Below are 22284 nucleotides of genomic sequence, written 5' to 3'. Positions count from 1 at the left end.
TAGACCAACACCTCATCAATGAACACCTTCCCGTGAGATAGGCAATGTGTACGTAGCGCTGAAATTCATGCGAGTGTCCTGGAGGATAGGATAGCTGCGTGGGGTGGGGGCCATATTGTGTTTGCACTTACCAATTAGTACCCTGAGTACGTTGTCGCCCGAGTATCTGTCCACGTCTTCTAGCCAGTGTTGGAGACTCATGAAGGTCTCTCTTCGCGTGACGTCATAGACCACTATTACACAGTTAGCACAGCGGTAGTAGCTCTGCGTGATTGTCCTGAAGCGCTCTTGGCCGGCAGTGTCCCAAATTTGCAACTAAATGGACAAAAATTCATTTGTTCAAAACATGGAAATTGGTTGAAAAATTGACCTTAAAGACTATAAAGCCAAAAAATAGATGGGGGGGATTGAACCCGGGTCAAAAGAATGGTAGCCCGGGGCAGATACCTCTGTGCTATTGCGGCCTGGTGGTCCTGGGATGTGTTGTGGTCGTTCGGTGTATGCAATAGTGTGTGCTTGTGTGTGTATGTGGGTGTGAAAAATTGGCATGGGTTGGATTCAGAACCAAAAATTATTGCCGCTAACCGCTAAAAATTCTGTTCAGAGGCAGCATGGTTAGGCCGTCACATGGAGAGAGGCCAATGACCTAAAAGGCTAAAAAGCCAGAAAAAATAGATGGGGGAATCGAACCTGGGTCTAAAGAGTGGTAGCCAGGGGCAGATACCTCTGTGCTATTCCTCCCTGGACTATGTTTGGTCTTGGTTGGGTGTATGCAATTTTGTGTATGCTTGTGTGTGTGTGTTGGAGTGAGTGCGGCATGTTCAGATTAGCATAGTTAGGCGGTCAGTCATATCGAGAGAGGCCAATGACCTAAAAGGCTAAAAAGCCGAAGTTTGTTTGCGTGTGCGTGCGTATGGTCGCATCGGTGAGTTTTTCTTGTGTGTTCGTGCGTCTAATTTAGAAAGGAAGACTACTTTATAGGCATTGATAGAGAAACCGCTTTACGCATAAGCAGCAAAATGCACAGTTATTAGCAACAGAGGGCAGAGCTTTACACATCAGCAAAGTGCACAGTTGCAAATCCTTGCTGACCTTGCCGAGTTTTTTTGCCTTCACTTGGTCAGACTTTCGTTGTTCGTGAAGTCGCTGGTGCTGGCTGGTCTTCAGACTGCAAAATTATTTTCTGTTTTATCCATGAGTGAAGCTAGGTGCTTGTCGATATAGATGTGATCGATCCTCCTGTTGATTAAGGCAACTGTTATATTTTTATCGATTTTCAGTTAGCAATGTTGAACACGGCTGCAGCTGCTGGGAATTTGCAAAAAAACTTTAAGAAAATCTTCGACAATGCTGACAAGGAAGTGGATCTTGCGGTGAATCACTTCGTGAGAGCAGCTGGAAATGCAGTACGAAAGCAAGAAACTGATGAGTTCAGAAAAAAGATTGGAGACTCATTCACAGATCCCAAAAAGTTGCTGATAAAAATCAAGCAGGCAAAAAAGGTTTCCTTGGCTAAATACGCTCCGGAGGAGATGGTTGAGATTGAAGCCAATATGCCACCAGATGAAATTGATGAATCAACCAAAACTGGGTGTTTGAATAGTTCTGGCCCCAAGAAGCAATTGAAGAAATGTGGGGGGCAGTGCTAAGGAGTTGGTGGAAAGCAAAATGACTTCGGGGATGGATCGCAGTCCTCAGCTAAGTCCGTTTCCGACATGGATCCAGCTAGTTCTGTCCTCAGCAAGGGGAATGAAATTAACGCGAAATTTGTGGTATTTGTCAAAGCCTTTCTGGAAATAAAACGCGCGGAGAAAAAGATTGTCCCACTCTCGATTACAGGCAGTGATTGTTTACAGAGTGTTGCTACTAAGTCAGACGTGTGTCTGGAGGATGGAGAGATAACAGATTGAGGTATTCGGCTTCAAAAGAAGTTATCTGAACGCTCAATAGTTAGGTGGCTCTGTGCGATATTTACTTCGATAAAGCCTTTAATTGGTTTTGCGTCACTTTCTTGTTCTTTAAATTATATAGCATGCAGATATTCATCAACTGTGAGCATAATTGTTAGTATTGTTGGATTAAATAAAGGTATTGCCTTCTAAAGTTTCTTAGAACCCTTGCCTACCGGTCGGTAGCATTAGTATTCAGCCAGGTCATCTTAGGTTTCAGACTTTTCGAGAAAAAAAGACAGAATTAACACAAAATGATCTGAAAATGAAACTATAACTCAATAAATTGTGCAATCCTAGAATACAATTAATCTCGAAAGAAAGAAATTGATGAGTTCAGAAAAAGGATTGAAGACTCATTCACAGATCTCAAAAAGTTGCTGATAAAAATCAATCAGCATTTTATGTCATAGGGCACAACGTCGAACCCTCTAATCCCAAATTGCATGATCTGGTGACACCCAAAAATAGAAAAAGGAATCTTCAGAAACGTTTGACGCGTTGAAGACGAGGGAAAAAGTGAAAAACTCCTGAAGCAGAGATGGTCGAAACGCCAGATAAAGACAACCTGCATGGTGATGGAAAGATAAGGATCGACAGAGCTCAGTTGAGAAAGGTGTGAAAGGAAGCAGCCTCGTGGAGTCCAAGACTGCTTCAACAGTTGAGCAAGTGTACCTGGAAGGCGGAGACAGAAAAAACGAAGCGCTGGTCACAGATGAGAAAAGCAGTAAGAGCGTCATTGATGGCCAATCGGTTAGTTATTACACTTTGTATTACATGATGTTCGCCAGTATGGCCGTACGCTTACCAATTGTGCTTCGATTAGGCATAAAAGAAGAACCAGGCTTTACCGTCAAAGAAGCAGGCAAAAATTTTTCCTTGGCTAAATACACTCCGGAGAAGATGGTTGAGATTGAAGACAATATGCCACAAGATTAAATTGATGAAACAACCAGAACTGGGTATTTGGATAGTTCTGGCCCCAAGAAACAGTGGAAAAATTGTGTGGGCGGTGCCAAGGCGTTGGTTGAAAGGAAATGGATGGATATGGATCACAGTCCTCAGCTAAGTCCGTTTGCGATATGGATCCAGCAAGTTCTGTCCTCAGCGAGGTGAAGGAAAATAACGCGAAAATTGTGGTCATTGTCAAAGCCTCTCTGAAAATAAAACAAGCTGAGAAAAAGATTATTGACCCACTCTCGATTACAGGCAGTGTTGTTTATAGAGTATTGTTATTAAGTCAGACGTGTGTCTGGAGGATCGAGAGATAACGGATTGAGCTTTTGGGCTTCGAAAGAAGTTATCTGTACGCTCTGTGCCATATTAACTTCGATAAAGCCTTTCATTGGTTTTGAGTCACTTTTTTGTTCTTTAAATTAAATAGCGTGCAGATATTCATCAATTGCAAGCAGAATTGTTGGTATTGTTGGATTAAATAAAGGTATTGCCTCCAAAATTTCTAAGAACCCTTGCCTTCATGTCGGCAGCATTAGTATTCAGCCAGGTCATCTTAGATTTCAGGCTTTTTGAAAAAGCAGATAGAATTAATACAAAATTATCTGAAAATGAAACTACAACTCAATAAATTGTGCAATACAAGAATACGATTAATCTGATGTCCTTCGCACAAAACACTTCGCAAAGATTTGCCCATTCTGGGACTTTGGTTTATTCACATTCCCGAGTTAAACAGGAAGTTCAAGGCAGCAATTAGCCTTCTGATCTGATTTACTTAAATGTAGAACTATATTTAGAGGCCAAGCAAAAAAGCAAGACAGTTGTTATTGCTTCAAAGTTGCCGCAGAGTTGGTTTATGTTCTTTCATTTTAACAAACAACTAACTCTGCAATTGTTCTTCCCCTGAATTAACTGACTGTAAATGCAAAAGCAAAACAATCAGTCCAAAAACGATTTGCAAATTTACCGCTCTAATCTCGATTTGTTTTATTTTTTTCAAAAGCCTTCATCTCGAATTGTTTTATCTGATTTCAAAAGCCTTCAAGGGCCTTCAAATATGAAAAATTAAGGTTCAGACTTTTTAAGGTTAAGAGTTATAATAAAATGATCTGAAAACCAAGCTATTTATAATTTTGAGTAAATTGTGCAATCCTGGAATACGATTAATCTCATGTCTCACAGGAAAACCTTTGGTATTGTTGGATTAAATAAAGGTATTGCCTCCAAAATTTCTAAGAACCCTTGCCTTCATGTCGGCAGCATTAGTATTCAGCCAGGTCATCTTAGATTTCAGGCTTTTTGAAAAAGCAGACAGAATTAATACAAAATGATCTGAAAATGAAACTATAACTCAATAAATTGTGCAATACTAGAATACGATTAATCTGAAGTCCTTCGCACAAAAAACTTTGCAAAGATTTTCCCTTTCTGGGACTTTAGTTTATTCACATTCCCGAGTTAAACAGGAAGTTCAAGGCAGAAATTAGCCTTCTGACCTAATGTACTTAAATTTAGAACTATATTTAGAGGCCAAGCAACAAAGCAAGAGTTGTTATTGCTTCAAAGTTGCCGCAGAGTTGGTTTCTGTTCTTTCATTTTAACAAACAACTAACTCTGCAATTGTTCTTCCCCTGAATTAACTGACTGTAAATGCAAAAGCAAAACAATCAGTCCAAAAAAAATTTGCAAATTTACTGCACGAATCTCAATTTGTTTTATTTTTTTTCAAAAGCCTTCATGGGCCTCCAAATACGAAATACTAAGGTTCAAATACGAAATACTAAGGTTCAGACTTTTTGAAAAAGCTGGCAGAAAAAAATCTGAAAATGAAACTATAACTCAATAAATTGTGCAATCCCAGAAAACGATTAATCGCAGAAAAACCTTTGGTATTGTTGGATTAAATAAAGGTATTGCCTCCAAAATTTCTAAGAACCCTTGCCTTCATGTCGGCAGCATTAGTATTCAGCCAGGTCATCTTAGATTTCAGGCTTTTTGAAAAAGCAGACAGAATTAATACAAAATGGTCTGAAAATGAAACTATAACTCAACAAATTGTGCAATACTAGAATACGATTAATCTGATGTCCTTCTCACAAAAAACTTCGCAAAGATTTTCCCCTTCTTGGACTTTGGTTTATTCACATTCCCGAGTTAAACAGGAAGTTCAAGGCAGCAATTAGCCTTCTGACCTGATGTACTTAAATTTAGAACTATATTTAGAGGCCAAGCAAAAAAGCAAGACAGTTGTTATTGCATCAAAGTTGCCGCAGAGTTGGTTTGTGTTCTTTCAATTTAACAAACAACTAACTCTGCAATTGTTTTTTCCCCTGAATTAACTGACTGTAAATGCAAAAGCAAAACAATCAGTCCAAAAACAATTTGCAAATTTACCGCTCTAATCACGATTTTTTTATTTTTTTTCAAAAGCCTTCATCTCGAATTGTTTTTATCTGATTTCAAAAGCCTTCAAGGGCCTTCAAATATGAAAAATTAAGGTTCAGACTTTTTAAGGTTAGGAATTATAATTAAATGATCTGTAAACCAAGCTATTTATAATTTTGAGTAAATTGTGCAATCCTGGAATACGATTAATCTCATGTCTCGCAGGAAAACCTTTGGTATTGTTGGATTAAATAAAAGTATTGCCTCCAAAATTTCTAAGAACCCTTGCCTTCATGTCGGCAGCATTAGTATTCAGCCAGGTCATCTTAGATTTCAGGCTTTTTGAAAAAGCAGACAGAATTAATACAAAATGATCTGAAAATGAAACTATAACTCAATAAATTGTGCAATACTAGAATACGATTAATCTGATGTCCTTCGCACAAAAAACTTCGCAAAGATTTTCCCTTTCTGGGACTTTGGTTTATTCACATTCCCAAGTTAAACAGGAAGTTCAAGGCAGCAATTAGCCTTCTGACCTGATGTACTTAAATTTAGAACTATATTTAGAGGCCAAGCAAAAAAGCAAGACAGTTGTTATTGCTTCAAAGTTGCCGCAGAGTTGGTTTATGTTCTTTCATTTTAACAAACAACTAACTCTGCAATTCCTCTTCCCCTGAATTAACTGACTGTAAATGCAAAAAGCAAAACAATCAGTCCAAAAACAATTTGCAAATTTACTGCTCGAATCTTGATTTGTTTTATTTTTTTCAAAAGCCTTCATGGGCCTCCAAATACGAAATACTAAGGTTCAGACTTTTGGAAAAAGCTGGCAGAAATAACATCTGAAAATGAAACTATAACTCAATAAATTGTGCAACCCTAGAATACGATTAATCGCAGGAAAACCTTCGGTATTGTTGGATTAAATAAAGGTATTGCCTCCAAAATTTCTAAGAACCCTTGCCTTCATGTCGGCAGCATTAGTATTCAGCCAGGTCATCTTAGATTTCAGGCTTTTTGAAAAAGCAGACAGAATTAATACAAAATGGTCTGAAAATGAAACTATAACTCAACAAATTGTGCAATACTAGAATACGATTAATCTGATGTCCTTCTCACAAAAAACTTCGCAAAGATTTTCCCCTTCTTGGACTTTGGTTTATTCACATTCCCGAGTTAAACAGGAAGTTCAAGGCAGCAATTAGCCTTCTGACCTGATGTACTTAAATTTAGAACTATATTTAGAGGCCAAGCAAAAAAGCAAGACAGTTGTTATTGCATCAAAGTTGCCGCAGAGTTGGTTTGTGTTCTTTCAATTTAACAAACAACTAACTCTGCAATTGTTTTTTCCCCTGAATTAACTGACTGTAAATGCAAAAGCAAAACAATCAGTCCAAAAACAATTTGCAAATTTACTGCTCGAATCTCGATTCGTTTTATTTTTTTTCAAAAGCCTTCATGGGCCTCCAAATACGAAATACTAAGGTTCAGACTTTTTGAAAAATCTGGCAGAAATAAGATAAAATGATCTGAAAATGAAACTAGAACAGAGTAAATTGTGCAATCCTGGATTATTATTAATCTCATGTCCTTCGCACAAACAAATTTGCAAAGATTTCCGCTTCCTGGGACTTTGGTGTATACAGATTCCTGAGTTATACAGGAAGTTCAAGGCAGATATGCAGTTAATTACTGATTTAGTTTATCGAACATTTTTGCTTTCCGCAGAAGTCATGATAATTAAAAATAATCCCAAATTAATTTCTCATCCGTGAACAATCAACAGACAACTGAACTTCAAGCAACTGCAACCGAAATCTTCTCCTTTTTTTGCATTAATCTGAGCCACCTGGTGTCAGACTGAAAAGCGTTCACATTTACTGTTTTCGAGAAGTTGCTTCACTGCTTGATTGATGCAGTCACTTCAGTTTACTTGTCTTATATTTACCTGCTCTCGTCTGATGCCCTGTTTCTATTTGCTCTCGAAGGCAATTATAAACCTAATTTGATGTATTAGAACTTCATTTGAAAGCCAAGCAAAAAAACAAGACAATTTTGATTGCTTCAAAGTTGCCCCAGAGTTGGTTTATGTTCTATGATTTTAACAAACAACTTTCTCTGCAAGTGTTCTTTCCTTGAATTGACTGACCCTAAATGCATAAGCGAAATAATCAGTCCGAAAACAATTTGAAAGTTTACAGCTCGAATCTCGAATTGTTTTACCTGATTTCAAAAGCCTTCAAGGGCCTTCAAATAAGAAAAATTAAGGTTCAGACTTTTTAAGGTTCAGAATTAAAATAAAATGATCTGAAAACCAAGCTTTTTATAATTTAGAGTAAATTGTGCAATCCTGGAATACGATTAATCTCATGTCTCGCAGGAAAACCTTTTCAAAGCTTTTCACTTTCTAAGCCTTTGGTGTATTTAGATTCCTGAGTGTAGTGTCCCGGTTAACCCACATTTCTGCGGTTTTAAAAAAGAAGATTGTTTTCTGTCAAGCCTTGAAATGGCCAAATGAATTGAAATCTTTGTGCTGCCTTGAAGTGATGCTACCAAACTACCCTGAACCACTAAATTGTATCAAAAAGTTCTTGACTGACAATAAGGAAAGATGCTCCGTTTTTTGGAAGCAAAATCGTCAGTTGTACAACGCACTTTCTCTGGCGTCTTTCAAAATTGGCAAAGCTGCTAATCAAGTTGATGGTTATGCACCCACCGTTTTTAGACAGGTAAAATCTTCAAGCTAAATACTTTCCCGTTTCGCGCAAGTTTAATCTAAAACATTTAGGGGAAATGCCCCAAATTCTTTGGTCCTCTACGATCAGGTAATCAGGACCTAAAGTACGCACAGATTTATGTACATGATCCTAAGTGCAAACATGAGTCAACTCGCTTACGTCTTCAAATTATGAAAATGCTTGCTTCCATGTCTGCATTCGAGCTCCACATATTAGAGGACTTACTTGTGCAACTTCAGGTAATATCAAGTTTGGATTTTTCTCAGAAACTAATTTTTCATTATTTAATAAAGTTTACAAATTAACAAATTTTGTTTTTCGTGCTGTCGATTTCTGATTTGCTGATTTCAGGGATGTTTAAGAGCTATAAATCCATATATAGAAGAGTTTATTCAGATTGCGGAAATATCAAACGTACAAGAAAAAGTATATTTTGTCATAAACCAGATGCCAGGCCGAGAAGTGACCATCCGTGCATGCATGATCTTGACCTTGACGCAGTTGCTGTTCTGATTAACGAAAAAGCCCTACCGTGAGGTATTATCAAATTTTCAGGATGCAGTGGGCTCTGCCGAGAGTGCTCGAGCAGGGAAGGAATATGTCCTCGATCAATATACAACAGCTACTGAAATAGGTTCTCCATGTGAGTCTGTCATTTCTGTAAAAAAAAATTTGAAAGCAATTTCCCAATTTTTTTCTGTTTCAGATATCAGGATGCCATTGCTGTTTATCGAAAATTTCACAAGCCTGATTCCTTCATAGCTTTCATTGTTATGCGGGTGTTCAGACCGAAACGACGAGCTCTCATCGATGATCTGAGATACAAAGGTAAAGAGTAGTATTTTTAGTACTATTAGTGAAAAACTCTAATTACCTTTGACAGGACACTAGAGCATCATTAAATATGTAGGCATTGCTTTTATATCAAAACAAACATTGAAATTGCAGGTAAGGTATTTAGATTTTTTCTAATGCGTTTAGGTATCTTCGGACGTGCTGTGACTTTCATGTACGTTATCGAATACGAAAAGAGGGGTTTACCTCATGCTTATACCTTGTTGTTGTCTCTGACGAAAATCGATTGCCAACGCCATTCGAGGTCGACTCAACTATCTGCGCTTAGTTTCCGCCAGATGAGAGTCGTTTTGAAACAGATGCACATAAGAAGCAGGCGAAAAAGCTCCTCAATATTCTTTTGAAATGTATGATTCATGGACCATTTGGAAATGTGAACCCAAGGTCACCTTGTATGGTTAATAGCAAAAGATCCAATGACTACCCAAAACCTTTTTCCAGTGAAACCAGCTGGAATCAGCGTTCGAGATATCCTTTCTATCGACGTAGAAATAAATCTTCTGTCGGGAGATCAGCTTTCGTTGGCGATTATGATGATGATAAACTATGGGTTGTGCTCTATATTCCAAATTTGCTGTTGAAATACGAAACACATGTCAATGTTGAAGCGTGTCTCTCTCCTTTTTCTGCTAAACATCTCTTCCTCTATATCAATAGGTAGACTATATTTTTTCGCTTCCAAATTTTTAATCAACACCATACCTATATTTTTGAATCGTGTTTTGAATCATTCAGGCATATAATGTTAGTTTTTTTAGGGCAACGACCGATTGATGGTTCAGTAAAATGAGAAAGTGGAAGATACCGCAATCAGAAAAGTTTCCGTCAGTGCAACCTCAGACTGTACATTTACCTTCCGAGCAGATTGTGAAAAGTTTCCGTCAGTGCAACCTCAGACTGTACATTTACCTTCCGAGCAGATTGTGACGTTCGGAGACGGAGATGAGCAACAGGTTGCTGCCAACAGCGAGCTGCATAAAACGGAATTGACTGAGTTTCTCGAGTTTAATCGTCTCAATCCAATTGTAAAGACAAAGTATTGCGATTTTCCTCAAAATTTTAAATGGTTTGCTGCCGTTCGGTGTTGGAAAAAAAGATCTGCTAAAAAAGGAACAATCGGTCGGTCGTGTCTACACTGTCCACCTTTCCTGTGGAGAAAGATTTTATTTACGCATGTTTCTTCATCTTGATTTCTGCGAAGGTGAGTGGTTAATTGTCAGTCTTTCATTATTATCTTATTGTTAAACTTTCCTTTCCTAGGAAAAAATTAATTTCTCGATAAGCGAACAGTTAACAGTTACGTCTGTGAGTTGAACAAGGAGACGTGCATCAAGTTAGGAATTCTGGAGGATGCGGACGAATGGGAACATGTTTTATCGGAGGCATTTGCTTCTCTGTCTGGCCCAAAATCAAGGAACATGTTTGCCACTATGCTTGTGTTTTGCGAACTTCCAAAGCAAATGCAGCTTCTTCGAAAGTTTTAAGACGTTTTGGATGATGAGTTTCATTTTTGGCATCCTAATTGTCCTGAGCACCTTCTACAATGTTATGTTCGTCTTCAAATTGAGAAGCAGCTGGCAGTTTTTTCAAGACGCTTAAGTGACTTTAGTTTACCGAATGTTTCTGACTATGACTGTCGGCAATTACGAGCTATGAGTGACTATGTGTAATTGTCCAAACATTCTTGCAGTGAGACCAAATTTTCGTGTCAAGAGCTAACTGATTTTGGTGAACTCAGTTGCGGAACAGAAACGGGTTCTCTCAATCAATCTCAACGTGCCGTCTTTGATTTTTTCGCTCCGAAAGCTAGAAGTTGTGACCAGTGCCTGCTTTTCATTGACGCGCGTGGAGGAACTGGCAAAACGTATACAATCAACGCAATTTTAGCTGCCGCCAGTACAATGCAAAAAAAGCTGTTTCTCCGGCTCTGGCACTTGCAACCAGTGGATTCGCTGCTAGGCAATTGAAAGGAGGCAGAACATTTCATTCAAGAATGCGAGCTCCTTAAGACATAAAAGAACATTCGGTGCTTGGCATTTCTGTGCAAACGTCAAGCAGTCTGTACTTATTGTTTGGGATGAGGCACCGATAGTACATCGGTATTTACTTGAAGCGTTACACAGATCTTTACAAGATATCATGTACAATAACCAGCCCTTCGGAGGGAAAAGCCTCGTCATAGCAGAGGAGATTTTAGGTACAAATATTATGTTTAATTCATATTCTTATATCAGATCTACATGTTGTTTTTGCTTAGGCAACTGCCTTTCTGTTATTAAGGAAGAAATCGAGCTTAAGGAAGAGATAATCAATTCTTGCTTCAAATCTTCAGTTCTCCGGGCACTTTTTCAACGACTAAGTTGAAAAATAAATGTTCGTCTCATCAGTACCCCTCCACATCCCTAGTGGAAAAGTATGACTCTTGGCTGTCTCTGGTTGGGGATGGTGTTGCGCAGAATTCAGATCTTGTTGATTTGTCTTTGCGAAAAGTCTTTTTCATTAAGGCTTCGGAAAGGCATAGCTGCATGAAAGACGCTCTTCATTGGTTCTTCGGCAACTCACTGGCTGTGAGTAGATCTCTATATACTCAGTTGTTTTCAAAACCTTTTTGGAAAGATTAATTTATTGTTTATTCGGGACTTTTGAAGATGGTTGATATGTTCTTGCTGTCCTCAATGCTACAGTCTTCGAGATGAACCGCCTGTGCTGTCAGATGTTTCCCGGAGAAGCTGTCCTGTGCTAACGCGCTGATGAAGTTTATGATACAGATAATAAAACGCTTTAGCAAGAGGGAATTCTCTTTTGCGTCATTTTAAGAGCATGCTGGTAGTTTCTTCAATTACCAGGTAATACGCGGTATCAAGAAAGTTGCTTCTGGATGACTGATAGAACGCGCGACCACAAGTCTTTTGCTGACTATATCTTTAACAATTAGTCGTACACCATTACATAAGGCATCCGCTGGGTTCAAGTTCCTCAACAAAATAACATGCATAACAACTTTCAAAATCAGACAATGTTTGGAAACAGACATGGAGTTCAGATACTCCGGCGGATATCGTGTTTTATTATCTGAACTCCAGGTCTGTTTCCAAACATTGTCTGATTTTGAAAGTTGTTATGCATGTTATTTTGTTGAGGAACCTGAACCCAGCGGATGCCTTATGTAATGGTGTACGACTAATTGTTAAAGATATAGTCAGCAAAAGACTTGTGGTCGCGCGTTCTATCAGTCATCCAGAAGCAACTTTCTTGATACCGCGTATTACCTGGTAATTGAAGAAACTACCAGCATGCTCTTAAAATGACGCAAAAGACAATTCCCTCTTGCTAAAGCGTTTGCGTTGACAATCAATAAGGTCTAGGGATAGACCATACAGCGGGTAGCAGTGTGGCTGTTTTTAGCCATGGCCAGTTTTATACCGCAGTTTCCAGAGGATCGGATCCACATCAGATTTCTTTTTTGTCCCTGAAGATTCATGCTCAGATAAAAGAATTGCGAGAACAAGGAACGTGGCTTACCACGAGGTGCTATAAAACAAATAATGCTTCTATGATTTTGTGTTAGTAATTTTTGCTCGAGTTTATACTTTTGTTATGAGGTAAAAAAATGCACGAAGCCTTAATAATTTACTGTCGTTAGCTTTTTTGATTTAATTTCACGGTGTTCTGTTTTTTTAGACTGGTGTCAAAAAATCTGTTGTATTAGAATTACAGTATACGAGTTCTGATTTTAAACCCCTTGTTTCCGCGTTTTTCATAAGACATATATATTACTTAGTTTGATCAAAAAATGGCAACCGTTAGTTTCAAATTTTGCCAATAAATTAAGCAGCTGAAACCAAGAGTAATGCTGAAAATCTGGCAATGAAAGCAATTTGCAGTTTTAATCCTTTTGTGTCCTCAAGCCGTCGGCTACGTAAAAGAAAGACTCAAGATGCTCAAACAGTATGTTTTTTTAAGTTCCTTGATGAGCTGCTGTGTTTGTGTTCAGTTTTTGTTACTAAGAATGCACAATAGGAGAAAAGACAAAGACTTTGACCTCTCAATCTGGAGCTTGAAGATGTAATCTCAGTCGGACAACTTTTTCACTTTAGATCATTACAGTCGATTGAACCCCAATCAATATTGCCCGCAGCATGACACTTTATCATATGCCTAGGCTGTTTTTGCACACATGTGTTCTATCTTTTTGTTATGTTGTTGTGTACAAGTTCAGGTGAGCAGTTTTACCTTTGTTGAAGCACTGTGCCATCTGATCTTTTTCAGTAATAAGTTCTGTTTACGTTGGTTATATGACCGGGTTTAGAAAACCTTTATTGCATTGCGCCATCAATCTTGATTCGGATTGCTCAAAGCATGAAGACCCCACGTTTGCTCGGATTCACAATGTAATCCCTTTTGCGGATCACGTTTCGGTTTTGACTACTTTATTTTGGAGTTTTTTCAATTTTGAACTTTTTAGCTGCTCACAAACGACGTTTGATGCAAATTTTACTCAGATCTCTCCAGCAACGTCTTTTAATTATTGATCGATCTGAGTTTCGGCATAATGTTTCCCTGATGACGTCTTGGTTGTGACGTAATTTGCACTGGCAATCTTTATTTTTAACAATTTCAAGCAGCTCTTATTTTTTAATTTCTTACCACTTTAAGTATTTCAGAAGTTTGTCGAGCTTGATTTTTTTTCAATTGAAGCTCTAATAGTAATATCTTTGAAGCATTTTACTGAGGCCTTAAGCATTTGTTTCACATTTGTAGGCATATTAGTTCGAATAAGATTCGTGTAAACGGTCTAGTCCAAATAAAATATGCAAGATTCCACAATCCCCATATCGCATCGGACGAATGGGATGTTTTATCGGAGACATTTGCTTCTCTGTCTGGTCGAAAATCAAGGAACATGTTTGCCACTATGCTTGTGTTTTGCGAACTTCCAAAGCCTTTCTGATTTAATTTCACGGTGTTCTGTTTTTTTTAGACTGGTGTCAAAAAATCTGTTGTATTAGAATTACAGTATACGAGTAAACGGGTTCTCTCAATCAATCTCAACGTGCCGTCTTTGATTTTTTCGCCCCGAAAGCTAGAAGTTGTGACCAGTGCCTGCTTTTGATTGACGCGCGTGGAGGAACTGGCAAAACGTATACAATCAACGCAATTTTAGCTGCCGCCAGTACAATGCAAAAAAAGCTGTTTCTCCGGCTCTGGCACTTGCAACCAGTGGATTCGCTGCTAGGCAATTGAAAGGAGGCAGAACATTTCATTCAAGAATGCGAGCTCCTTAAGACATAAAAGAACATTCGGTGCTTGGCATTTCTGTGCAAACGTTAAGCAGTCTGTACTTATTGTTTGGGATGAGGCACCGATAGTACATCGGTATTTACTTGAAGAGTTACACAGATCTTTACAAGATATCATGTACAATAACCAGCCCTTCGGAGGGAAAAACCTCGTCATAGCAGGGGCTTTTAGGTACAAATATTATGTTTAATTCATATTCTTATATCAGATATACATATTGTTTTTGCTTAGGCAACTGCTTCCCGTTATTAAGGGATAAATCGAGCTGAGATAATCAATTCTTGCTTCAAATCTTCAATTCACCGGGCACTTTTTCAACGACTAAGTTGAGAAATAAATGTTCGTCTCAACAGTACCCCTCCACATCCCTAGCGGAAAAGTATGACTCTTGGCTGTCTCTGGTTGGGGATGGTGTTGCGCAGAATTCAGATCTTGTTGATTTGTCTTTCCGAAAAGTCTTTTTCATTAAGGCTTCGGAAAGGCATAGCTGCATGAAAGACGCTCTTCATTGGTTCTTCGGCAACTCACTGGCTGTGAGTAGATCTCTATATACTCAGTTGTTTTCAAAGCCCTTTTGGAAAGATTAAATTATTGTTTAGTCGGGACTTTTGGAAGATGGTTGACGTGCTCTTGCTGTCCTCAATGCTACAGTCTTCGAGATGAACCGCCTGTGCTGTCAGATGTTTCCCGGAGAAGCTGTCCTGTGCTACCGCGCTGATGAAGTTTATGATTCAGATAATAAAACACGATATCCGCCGGAGTATCTGAACTCCATGTCTGTTTCCAAACATTGTCTGATTTTGAAGGTTGTTATGCATGTTACTTTGTTGAGGAACCTGAACCCAGCGGATGCCTTATGTAATGGTGTACGACTAATTGTTAAAGATATAGTCAGCAAAAGACTTGTGGTCGCGCGTTCTATCAGTTATTCAGAAGCAACTTCTTGATACCGCGTATTACCCTGGTAATTGAAGAAACTACCAGCATGCCCTCAAAATGGCGCAAATGACAATTCCCTCATGCTAAAGCGTTTGCGTTGACAATCAATAAGGTCTAGTGATAGACCCTACAGCGGGTAGCAGTGTGGCTGGAAAACCATGTTTTTAGCCATGGCCAGTTTTATACAGCAGTTTCCAGAGTAGTGGATCCACATCAGATTTCTTTTTTGTCCCTGAATATTCAAGCTCAGATAAAAGAATTACGAGAACAAAGAACGTGGTTTACCACGAGGTGCTATAAAACTAATAATGCTTCTATGATTTTGTGTTAGTAATTTTTGCTCGAGTTTATACTTTTGTTATGAGGTAAAAAAATGCACGAAGCCTTAATAATTTACTGTCGTTAGCTTTTTTGATTTAATTTCACGGTGTTCTGTTTTTTTTTAGACTGGTGTCAAAAAATCTGTTGTATTAGAATTACAGTATACGAGTTCTGATTTTAAACCCCTTGTTTCCGAATTTTTCATAACACATATATTACTTAGTTTGATCAAAAAATGGCAACTGTTAGTTTCAAATTTTGCCAATAAATTAAGCAGTTGAAACCAAGAGTAATGCTGAAAATCTGGCAAAGAAAGCAATTTGCAGTTTTAATCCTTTTGTGTCCTCAATCCGTCGGCTACGTAATAGAAAGACTCAAGATGCTCAAACAGTTTTTTTTAAGTTCCTTGATGAGCTGCTGTGTGTGTGTTCAGTTTTTGTTACTAAGAATGAACAATTGGAGAAAAGACAAAGACTTTGACCTCTCAATCTGGAGCTTGAAGATGTAATCTCAGTCGGACAAATTTTTCATTTTAGATCATTACAGTCGATTGAACCACAATCAATATTGCCCGCAGCATGACACTTTATCATATGCCTAGGCTGTTTTTGCACACATGTGTTCTATCTTTTTGTTATGTTATTGTGTACAAGTTCAGGTGAGAAGTTTTACCTTTGTTGAAGCAGTGTGCCATCTGATCATTTTCAGAGTGATAAGTTCTGTTTACGTTGGTTATATGACCGGGTTTGGAAAACCGTTTTTATTGCATTGCGCCATCAATCTTGATTCGGATTGCTCAAAGAACGAAGACCCCACTTTTTCTCGGATTCACAATGTAATCCCTTTTGCGGATCACGTTTCGGTTTTGACTACTTTATTTTGGCGTTTTTTTAATTTTGAACTTTTTAGCTGCTCACAAACGACGTTTGATGCAAATTTTACTCAGATCTCTCCAGCAACGTCTTTTAATTATTGATCGATCTGAGTTTCGGCATAATGTTTCCCTGTTGACGTCTTGGTTGTGACGTAATTTGCACTGGCAATCTTCATTTTTAAAAATTTCAAGCAGCTCTTATTTTTTAATTTCTTACCACTTTAAGTATTTCAGAAGTTTGTCGAGCTTGATTTTTTTTCAATTGAAGCTCTAATAGTAATATCTTTGAAGCATTTTACTGAAGCCATAAGCATTTGTTTCACATTTGTAGGGATATTAGTTCGAATAAGATTCGTCTATACGGTATAGTCCAAATAAAATATGCAAGATTCCACAATCCCCATATCGCAACGGACGAATGGGATGTTTTATCGGAGGCATTTGCTTCTCTGTCTGGTCGAAAATCAAGGAACATGTTTGCCACTATGCTTGTGTTTTGCGAACTTCCAAAGCCTTTCTGATTTAATTTCACGGTGTTCTGTTTTTTTTAGACTGGTGTCAAAAAATCTGTTGTATTAGAATTACAGTATACGAGTTCTGATTTTAAACCCCTTGTTTCCGCATTTTTCATAAGACATATATATTACTTAGTTTGATCAAAAAATGGCAACCGTTAGTTTCAAATTTTGCCAATAAATTAAGCAGCTGAAACCAAGAGTAATGCTGAAAATCTGGCAATGAAAGCAATTTGCAGTTTTAATCCTTTTGTGTCCTCAAGCCGTCGGCTACGTAAAAGAAAGACTCAAGATGCTCAAACAGTATGTTTTTTTAAGTTCCTTGATGAGCTGCTGTGTTTGTGTTCAGTTTTTGTTACTAAGAATGCACAATTGGAGAAAAGACAAAGACTTTGACCTCTCAATCTGGAGCTTGAAGATGTAATCTCAGTCGGACAACTTTTTCACTTTAGATCATTACAGTCGATTGAACCACAATCAATATTGCCCGCAGCATGACACTTTATCATATGCCTAGGCTGTTTTTGCACACATGTGTTCTATCTTTTTGTTATGTTGTTGTGTACAAGTTCAGGTGAGCAGTTTTACCTTTGTTGAAGCACTGTGCCATCTGATCTTTTTCAGTAATAAGTTCTGTTTACGTTGGTTATATGACCGGGTTTAGAAAACCTTTATTGCATTGCGCCATCAATCTTGATTCGGATTGCTCAAAGCATGAAGACCCCACGTTTGCTCGGATTCACAATGTAATCCCTTTTGCGGATCACGTTTCGGTTTTGACTACTTTATTTTGGAGTTTTTTCAATTTTGAACTTTTTAGCTGCTCACAAACGACGTTTGATGCAAATTTTACTCAGATCTCTCCAGCAACGTCTTTTAATTATTGATCGATCTGAGTTTCGGCATTATTTTTCCCTGTTGACGTCTTGGTTGTGACGTAATTTGCACTGGCAATCTTTATTTTTAACAATTTCAAGCAGCTCTTATTTTTTAATTTCATACCACTTTAAGTATTTCAGAAGTTTGTCGAGCTTGATTTTTTTTTCAATTGAAGCTCTAATAGTAATATCTTTGAAGCATTTTACTGAAGCCTTAAGCATTTGTTTCACATTTGTAGGGATATTAGTTCGAATAAGATTCGTCAATACGGTATAGTCCAAATAAAATATGCAAGATTCCACAATCCCCATATCGCAACGGACGAATGGGATGTTTTATCGGAGGCATTTGCTTCTCTGTCTGGTCGAAAATCAAGGAACATGTTTGCCACTATGCTTGTGTTTTGCGAACTTCCAAAGCCTTTCTGATTTAATTTTACGGTGTTCTGTTTTTTTTAGACTGGTGTCAAAAAATCTGTTATATTAGAATTACAGTATACGAGTTCTGATTTTAAACCCCTTGTTTCCGCATTTTTCATAAGACATATATATTACTTAGTTTGATCAAAAAATGGCAACCGTTAGTTTCAAAATTTGCCAATAGATTAAGCAGCTGAAACCAAGAGTAATGCTGAAAATCTGGCAATTAAAGCAATTTGCAGTTTTAATCCTTTTGTGTCCTCAAGCCGTCGGCTACGTAAAAGAAAGACTCAAGATGCTCAAACAGTATGTTTTTTTGAAGTTCCTTGATGAGCTGCTGTGTTTGTGTTCAGTTTTTGTTACTAAGAATGCACAATTGGAGAAAAGACAAAGACTTTGACCTCTCAATCTGGAGCTTGAAGGTGTAATCTCAGTCGGACAACTTTTTCACTTTAGATCATTACAGTCGATTGAACCACAATCATTATTGCCCGCAGCATGACACTTTATCATATGCCTAGGCTGTTTTTGCACACATGTGTTCTATCTTTTTGTTATGTCATTGTGTACAAGTTCAGGTGAGCAGTTTTACCTTTGTTGAAGCAGTGTGCCATCTGATCTTTTTCAGTGATAAGTTCTGTTTACGTTGGTTATATGACCGGGTTTAGAAAACCTTTTTTATTGCATTGCGCCATCAATCTTGATTCGGATTGCTCAAAGCATGAAGACCCCACTTTTGCTCGGATTCACAATGTAATCCCTTTTGCGGATCACGTTTCGGTTTTGACTACTTTATTCTGGCGTTTTTTTAATTTTGAACTTTTTAGCTGCTCACAAACGACGTTTGATGCAAATTTTACTCAGATCTCTCCAGCAACGTCTTTTAAATATTGATCGATCTGAGTTTCGGCATTATTTTTACCTGTTGACGTCTTGGTTGTGACGTAATTTGCACTGGCAATCTTTATTTTTAACAATTTCAAGCAGCTCTTATTTTTTAATCTCTTACCACTTTAAGTATTTCAGAAGTTTGTCGAGCTTGATTTTTTTTTCAATTGAAGCTCTAATAGTAATATCTTTGAAGCATTTTACTTTAGCCTTAAGCATTTGTTTCACATTTGTAGGGATATTACTTCGAATAAGATTCGTGTAAACGGTCTAGTCTAAATAAAATATGCAAGATTCCACAATCCCAATATCGCATTCATTACAAAAAAAACCGATATATCAAAACAAGAGTAAGACAAGTATTATTTAAGCAAACAAGATTCTAAATTATATTTGTTTTACATTTAACGGATACTTGTCTTCGGGACTCAAAAAGGTTCAGTCCTAATAATTAATGTTCATTTATTATCGCAAATATTTATCGATCTTTATTATCTGAGATCTTATAAGACGTCTCATCCAAAATTTCAGTAGTGGATATCTTATCAGATCTTACACCAAAAATTCAGTCTTAGTAAAGAGCATATAAATAAGTTTGTGGCACCAGTTAGATGCACTCACTCTATTGGCTTTTAATTATAAAATTTTCAAAAATTTGACTTATTAAATGACAGCACCAGTCCAATTTTTGAGAGAACGAAAGCATATCACACAATTGACCTTTAAAGAAATCAGATTCAACTGAACAAGCGTACAATCATCGAGACCAAAACATAGCAAGACGAGTCCTGATATATAACTGAAAGAAATGAATCGGTTAGAAAGCTGTATGAAAAACCATCTAGATTAAAAGGTGCCATTGCTAGTCAGCGAGTCATATAAAAGTTGAACAAAAAAAGGGTAAACACTTAAAATGACTTTTTCGCAATATCCAGCAGCGTCTAAAGCATCAAATCATAAGCCCATTGTCGAAAAGTTCTTACAATACTTGTCTCTGGAACCTTCGCACGAATCATCTTATAAGATCCTACACGATGAAAAACAGCCTTAAATGATTTTTTGTTTTTAGAGGATACATCAAAGCTGAAAAGAACAACGGAGAGACTCTATGCTCCACAAAAATTGCATCTTGTAAGATCTTAAACGACAATTTGATGTGCACACAAAAAATTAAATACCTGCTAAACGTAAAAACAGAGACATCCTTACTATTTTCTAATAGAAAAGTAATCTTTTTTAAAAAAATCTACAACGGTGATCTTATAAATATCATGACGTTACACAAACTCAACTTAAATTATATAGGCTATATTTGAAAAGTATAAGCGTTGCCATTCAATTTGCTGCAATAGTTGGTGCCTAATACTAGTGCAATTCTTCTGAAGCAAGATATAATTTTATTCAAGACCTCAAGAGCTACACCTGTAGTATTTTGATTGAAAGAAGAATTTTCAATCAATTTCTAACTGGCTCCGCTACAGGCATCGAATGGTGGCTTTGTAAAATATTTACACATTTTAACAAACAACATTTCTTAACCTTCCTGTTACAAGATTAAAAACAGCAAACATAACCGACTAACGTCGGACGAATTGCGCTCTAACGACTGGCGAGCGGTTTGGAGATCGAGCGCGCTGAATTACGGGTTGAACGTGCAGGGGATAAGGATTGAGGGTGAAAAAATGGGGCTGATGTGAGGAGGGGGTTTGAGGAGTGGGGGAGGGGGGAAATGAGTGGAGGGTCAAACTTTTAAGAACCGCCCTTCATAAGACGAATCTGTCTCCAAAACAGTTTTTGATGAATTGCACTCTTATATTCTTGTTATGCGTTATCGTTATTCTCTAAGAGCACTTAATTCCCTCCGGGCGCTACCTGTTTATCCCATTTTTGAGGACGAAAAGTCAAATGGGTCAGACGAAAAATCGGTCAAGCAAAAAAAATCCCATAGAAAAGACCACATGACTAAAATAATTGCTAAACTTTGTTTGAGAAATTAAAAAAGTTTTATAAAAACATTATTCCTCTAAGATCTGATCCAGTTGAAATTTTGTTGTGGAAAAGAAGACAACACAATTTTATTGTTTAGAAACTGACAAAGTCAGAGTCAGGCAATTCATTACCTGAAAAGCGCTGATAAGAAAACTTTGTCCAAAATCTGACACAGAATAATTCAAGAATCACTGTGGCACGCTAAATTTTGGTATTTCTAAACTGAGTGCAGTGATCACTGGACGTGTTCACATCTGTTTCTCAAAGTCTAAGACAAAATGTCTAGACTCAAAGTCAATATAAAAATCGATTATTTCTTCATTATCTCATAAATTTTTGTGGTATGTGCAGACTTTTAGTCAACTATTAGAGAGGAAAAACATAATTCCTTACTCAGGATCTATCTAAATACTGTGATTGACAGTTTCCCAATTAGAGCTCAAGAGAATTCACAGCCTTAAGAACGGTTGTTCGAATCCACACGAGCATCCGCCAACATCTTGTCTACTCAAATACATAACTTTAAATTATTTAAATTCAGTTTAATGCAGTATCAACTTGAAGGGGCCAATTTGAGGGTTAGTGATTTGGTATAATTCATTGAAAATGTTTGACGTGGACTGACCTTGACCTTTTTGTCATCTATCGCGACTGTTTTCATTGTGAAATCGACTCCTATCGTAGAAGCATATCTCTCGATGAAGGTGTTTGATTTGAACTGTTGCACAACACACGTCTTCCCAACACCTGCAAAACAGCATTCGGTAACTATATAGTCCACCACCAAAAGTTGAAATCAGCAAACGTTATAAAACATTGGATAAAAATCGCGTTTTCATTTAATTGAACTATAAAAAATTAAGCATGACTTTGACCTTTAATTTCTTCTGGGAATTTTGAAACGTTAGCTTGTGCAGCAACCGCATAAGACAATCTATATAACATCTGTCCTATAAAGTTGAAATAGAAGATCTGATCTTTCACTCGTTCTTTTTTCATAGCTTACTATAAAAATGAAGACATTTGAAATACCAATGCATTTCACGCCCAGTTCAAGTTCTCTTTTTATCTAAAAGTTTTGCAGAGTCAACGTTTAAGCGCAAGCTAGCGTTTCAGAACTGTGGAACATTTCCTAGATCATGGATCCTAAGCAAATTGTTAAGTTCGTCAAAACTTATCAACAAGCAGCAAAATGATTTAAATAATGCAGTAAACAGACTTGTTCAACAGTATCAACCAACCCTTCAATTCTTTCACAAGGGTTCAGACCTG

General features: G+C 37.5%; 2 protein-coding genes across 2 annotated transcripts in view; both read right to left on the bottom strand.

Annotated features, from left to right (window-relative positions):
• Nucleotides 1–22284, bottom strand: part of LOC142351596 (xaa-Pro aminopeptidase ApepP-like) — a 702879-nt gene that overhangs the window by 537014 nt on the left and 143581 nt on the right. The gene's annotated exons all lie outside the window — the stretch shown is intronic.
• The window catches only part of LOC142351413 (ras-related protein Rab-43-like), a 34801-nt gene that overhangs the window by 775 nt on the left and 11742 nt on the right, over nt 1–22284 (bottom strand). Inside the window, exons 3-4 of the mRNA XM_075403418.1 lie at nt 21638–21759; nt 132–315 (exon numbers count right to left, since the gene is read on the bottom strand). Of these exons, the coding sequence (XP_075259533.1) occupies nt 132–315; nt 21638–21759 (306 nt within the window). The remainder of the gene's footprint in view (nt 1–131; nt 316–21637; nt 21760–22284) is intronic.

Source organism: Convolutriloba macropyga, chromosome 13 (assembly GCF_964194025.1).
Source record: "Convolutriloba macropyga chromosome 13, txConMacr16.3, whole genome shotgun sequence".
NCBI lineage: Eukaryota > Metazoa > Xenacoelomorpha > Acoela > Convolutidae > Convolutriloba > Convolutriloba macropyga.
The sequence above is the reverse complement of the archived record's forward strand: the minus strand, read 5'-3'. Positions and strand labels throughout refer to the sequence as shown.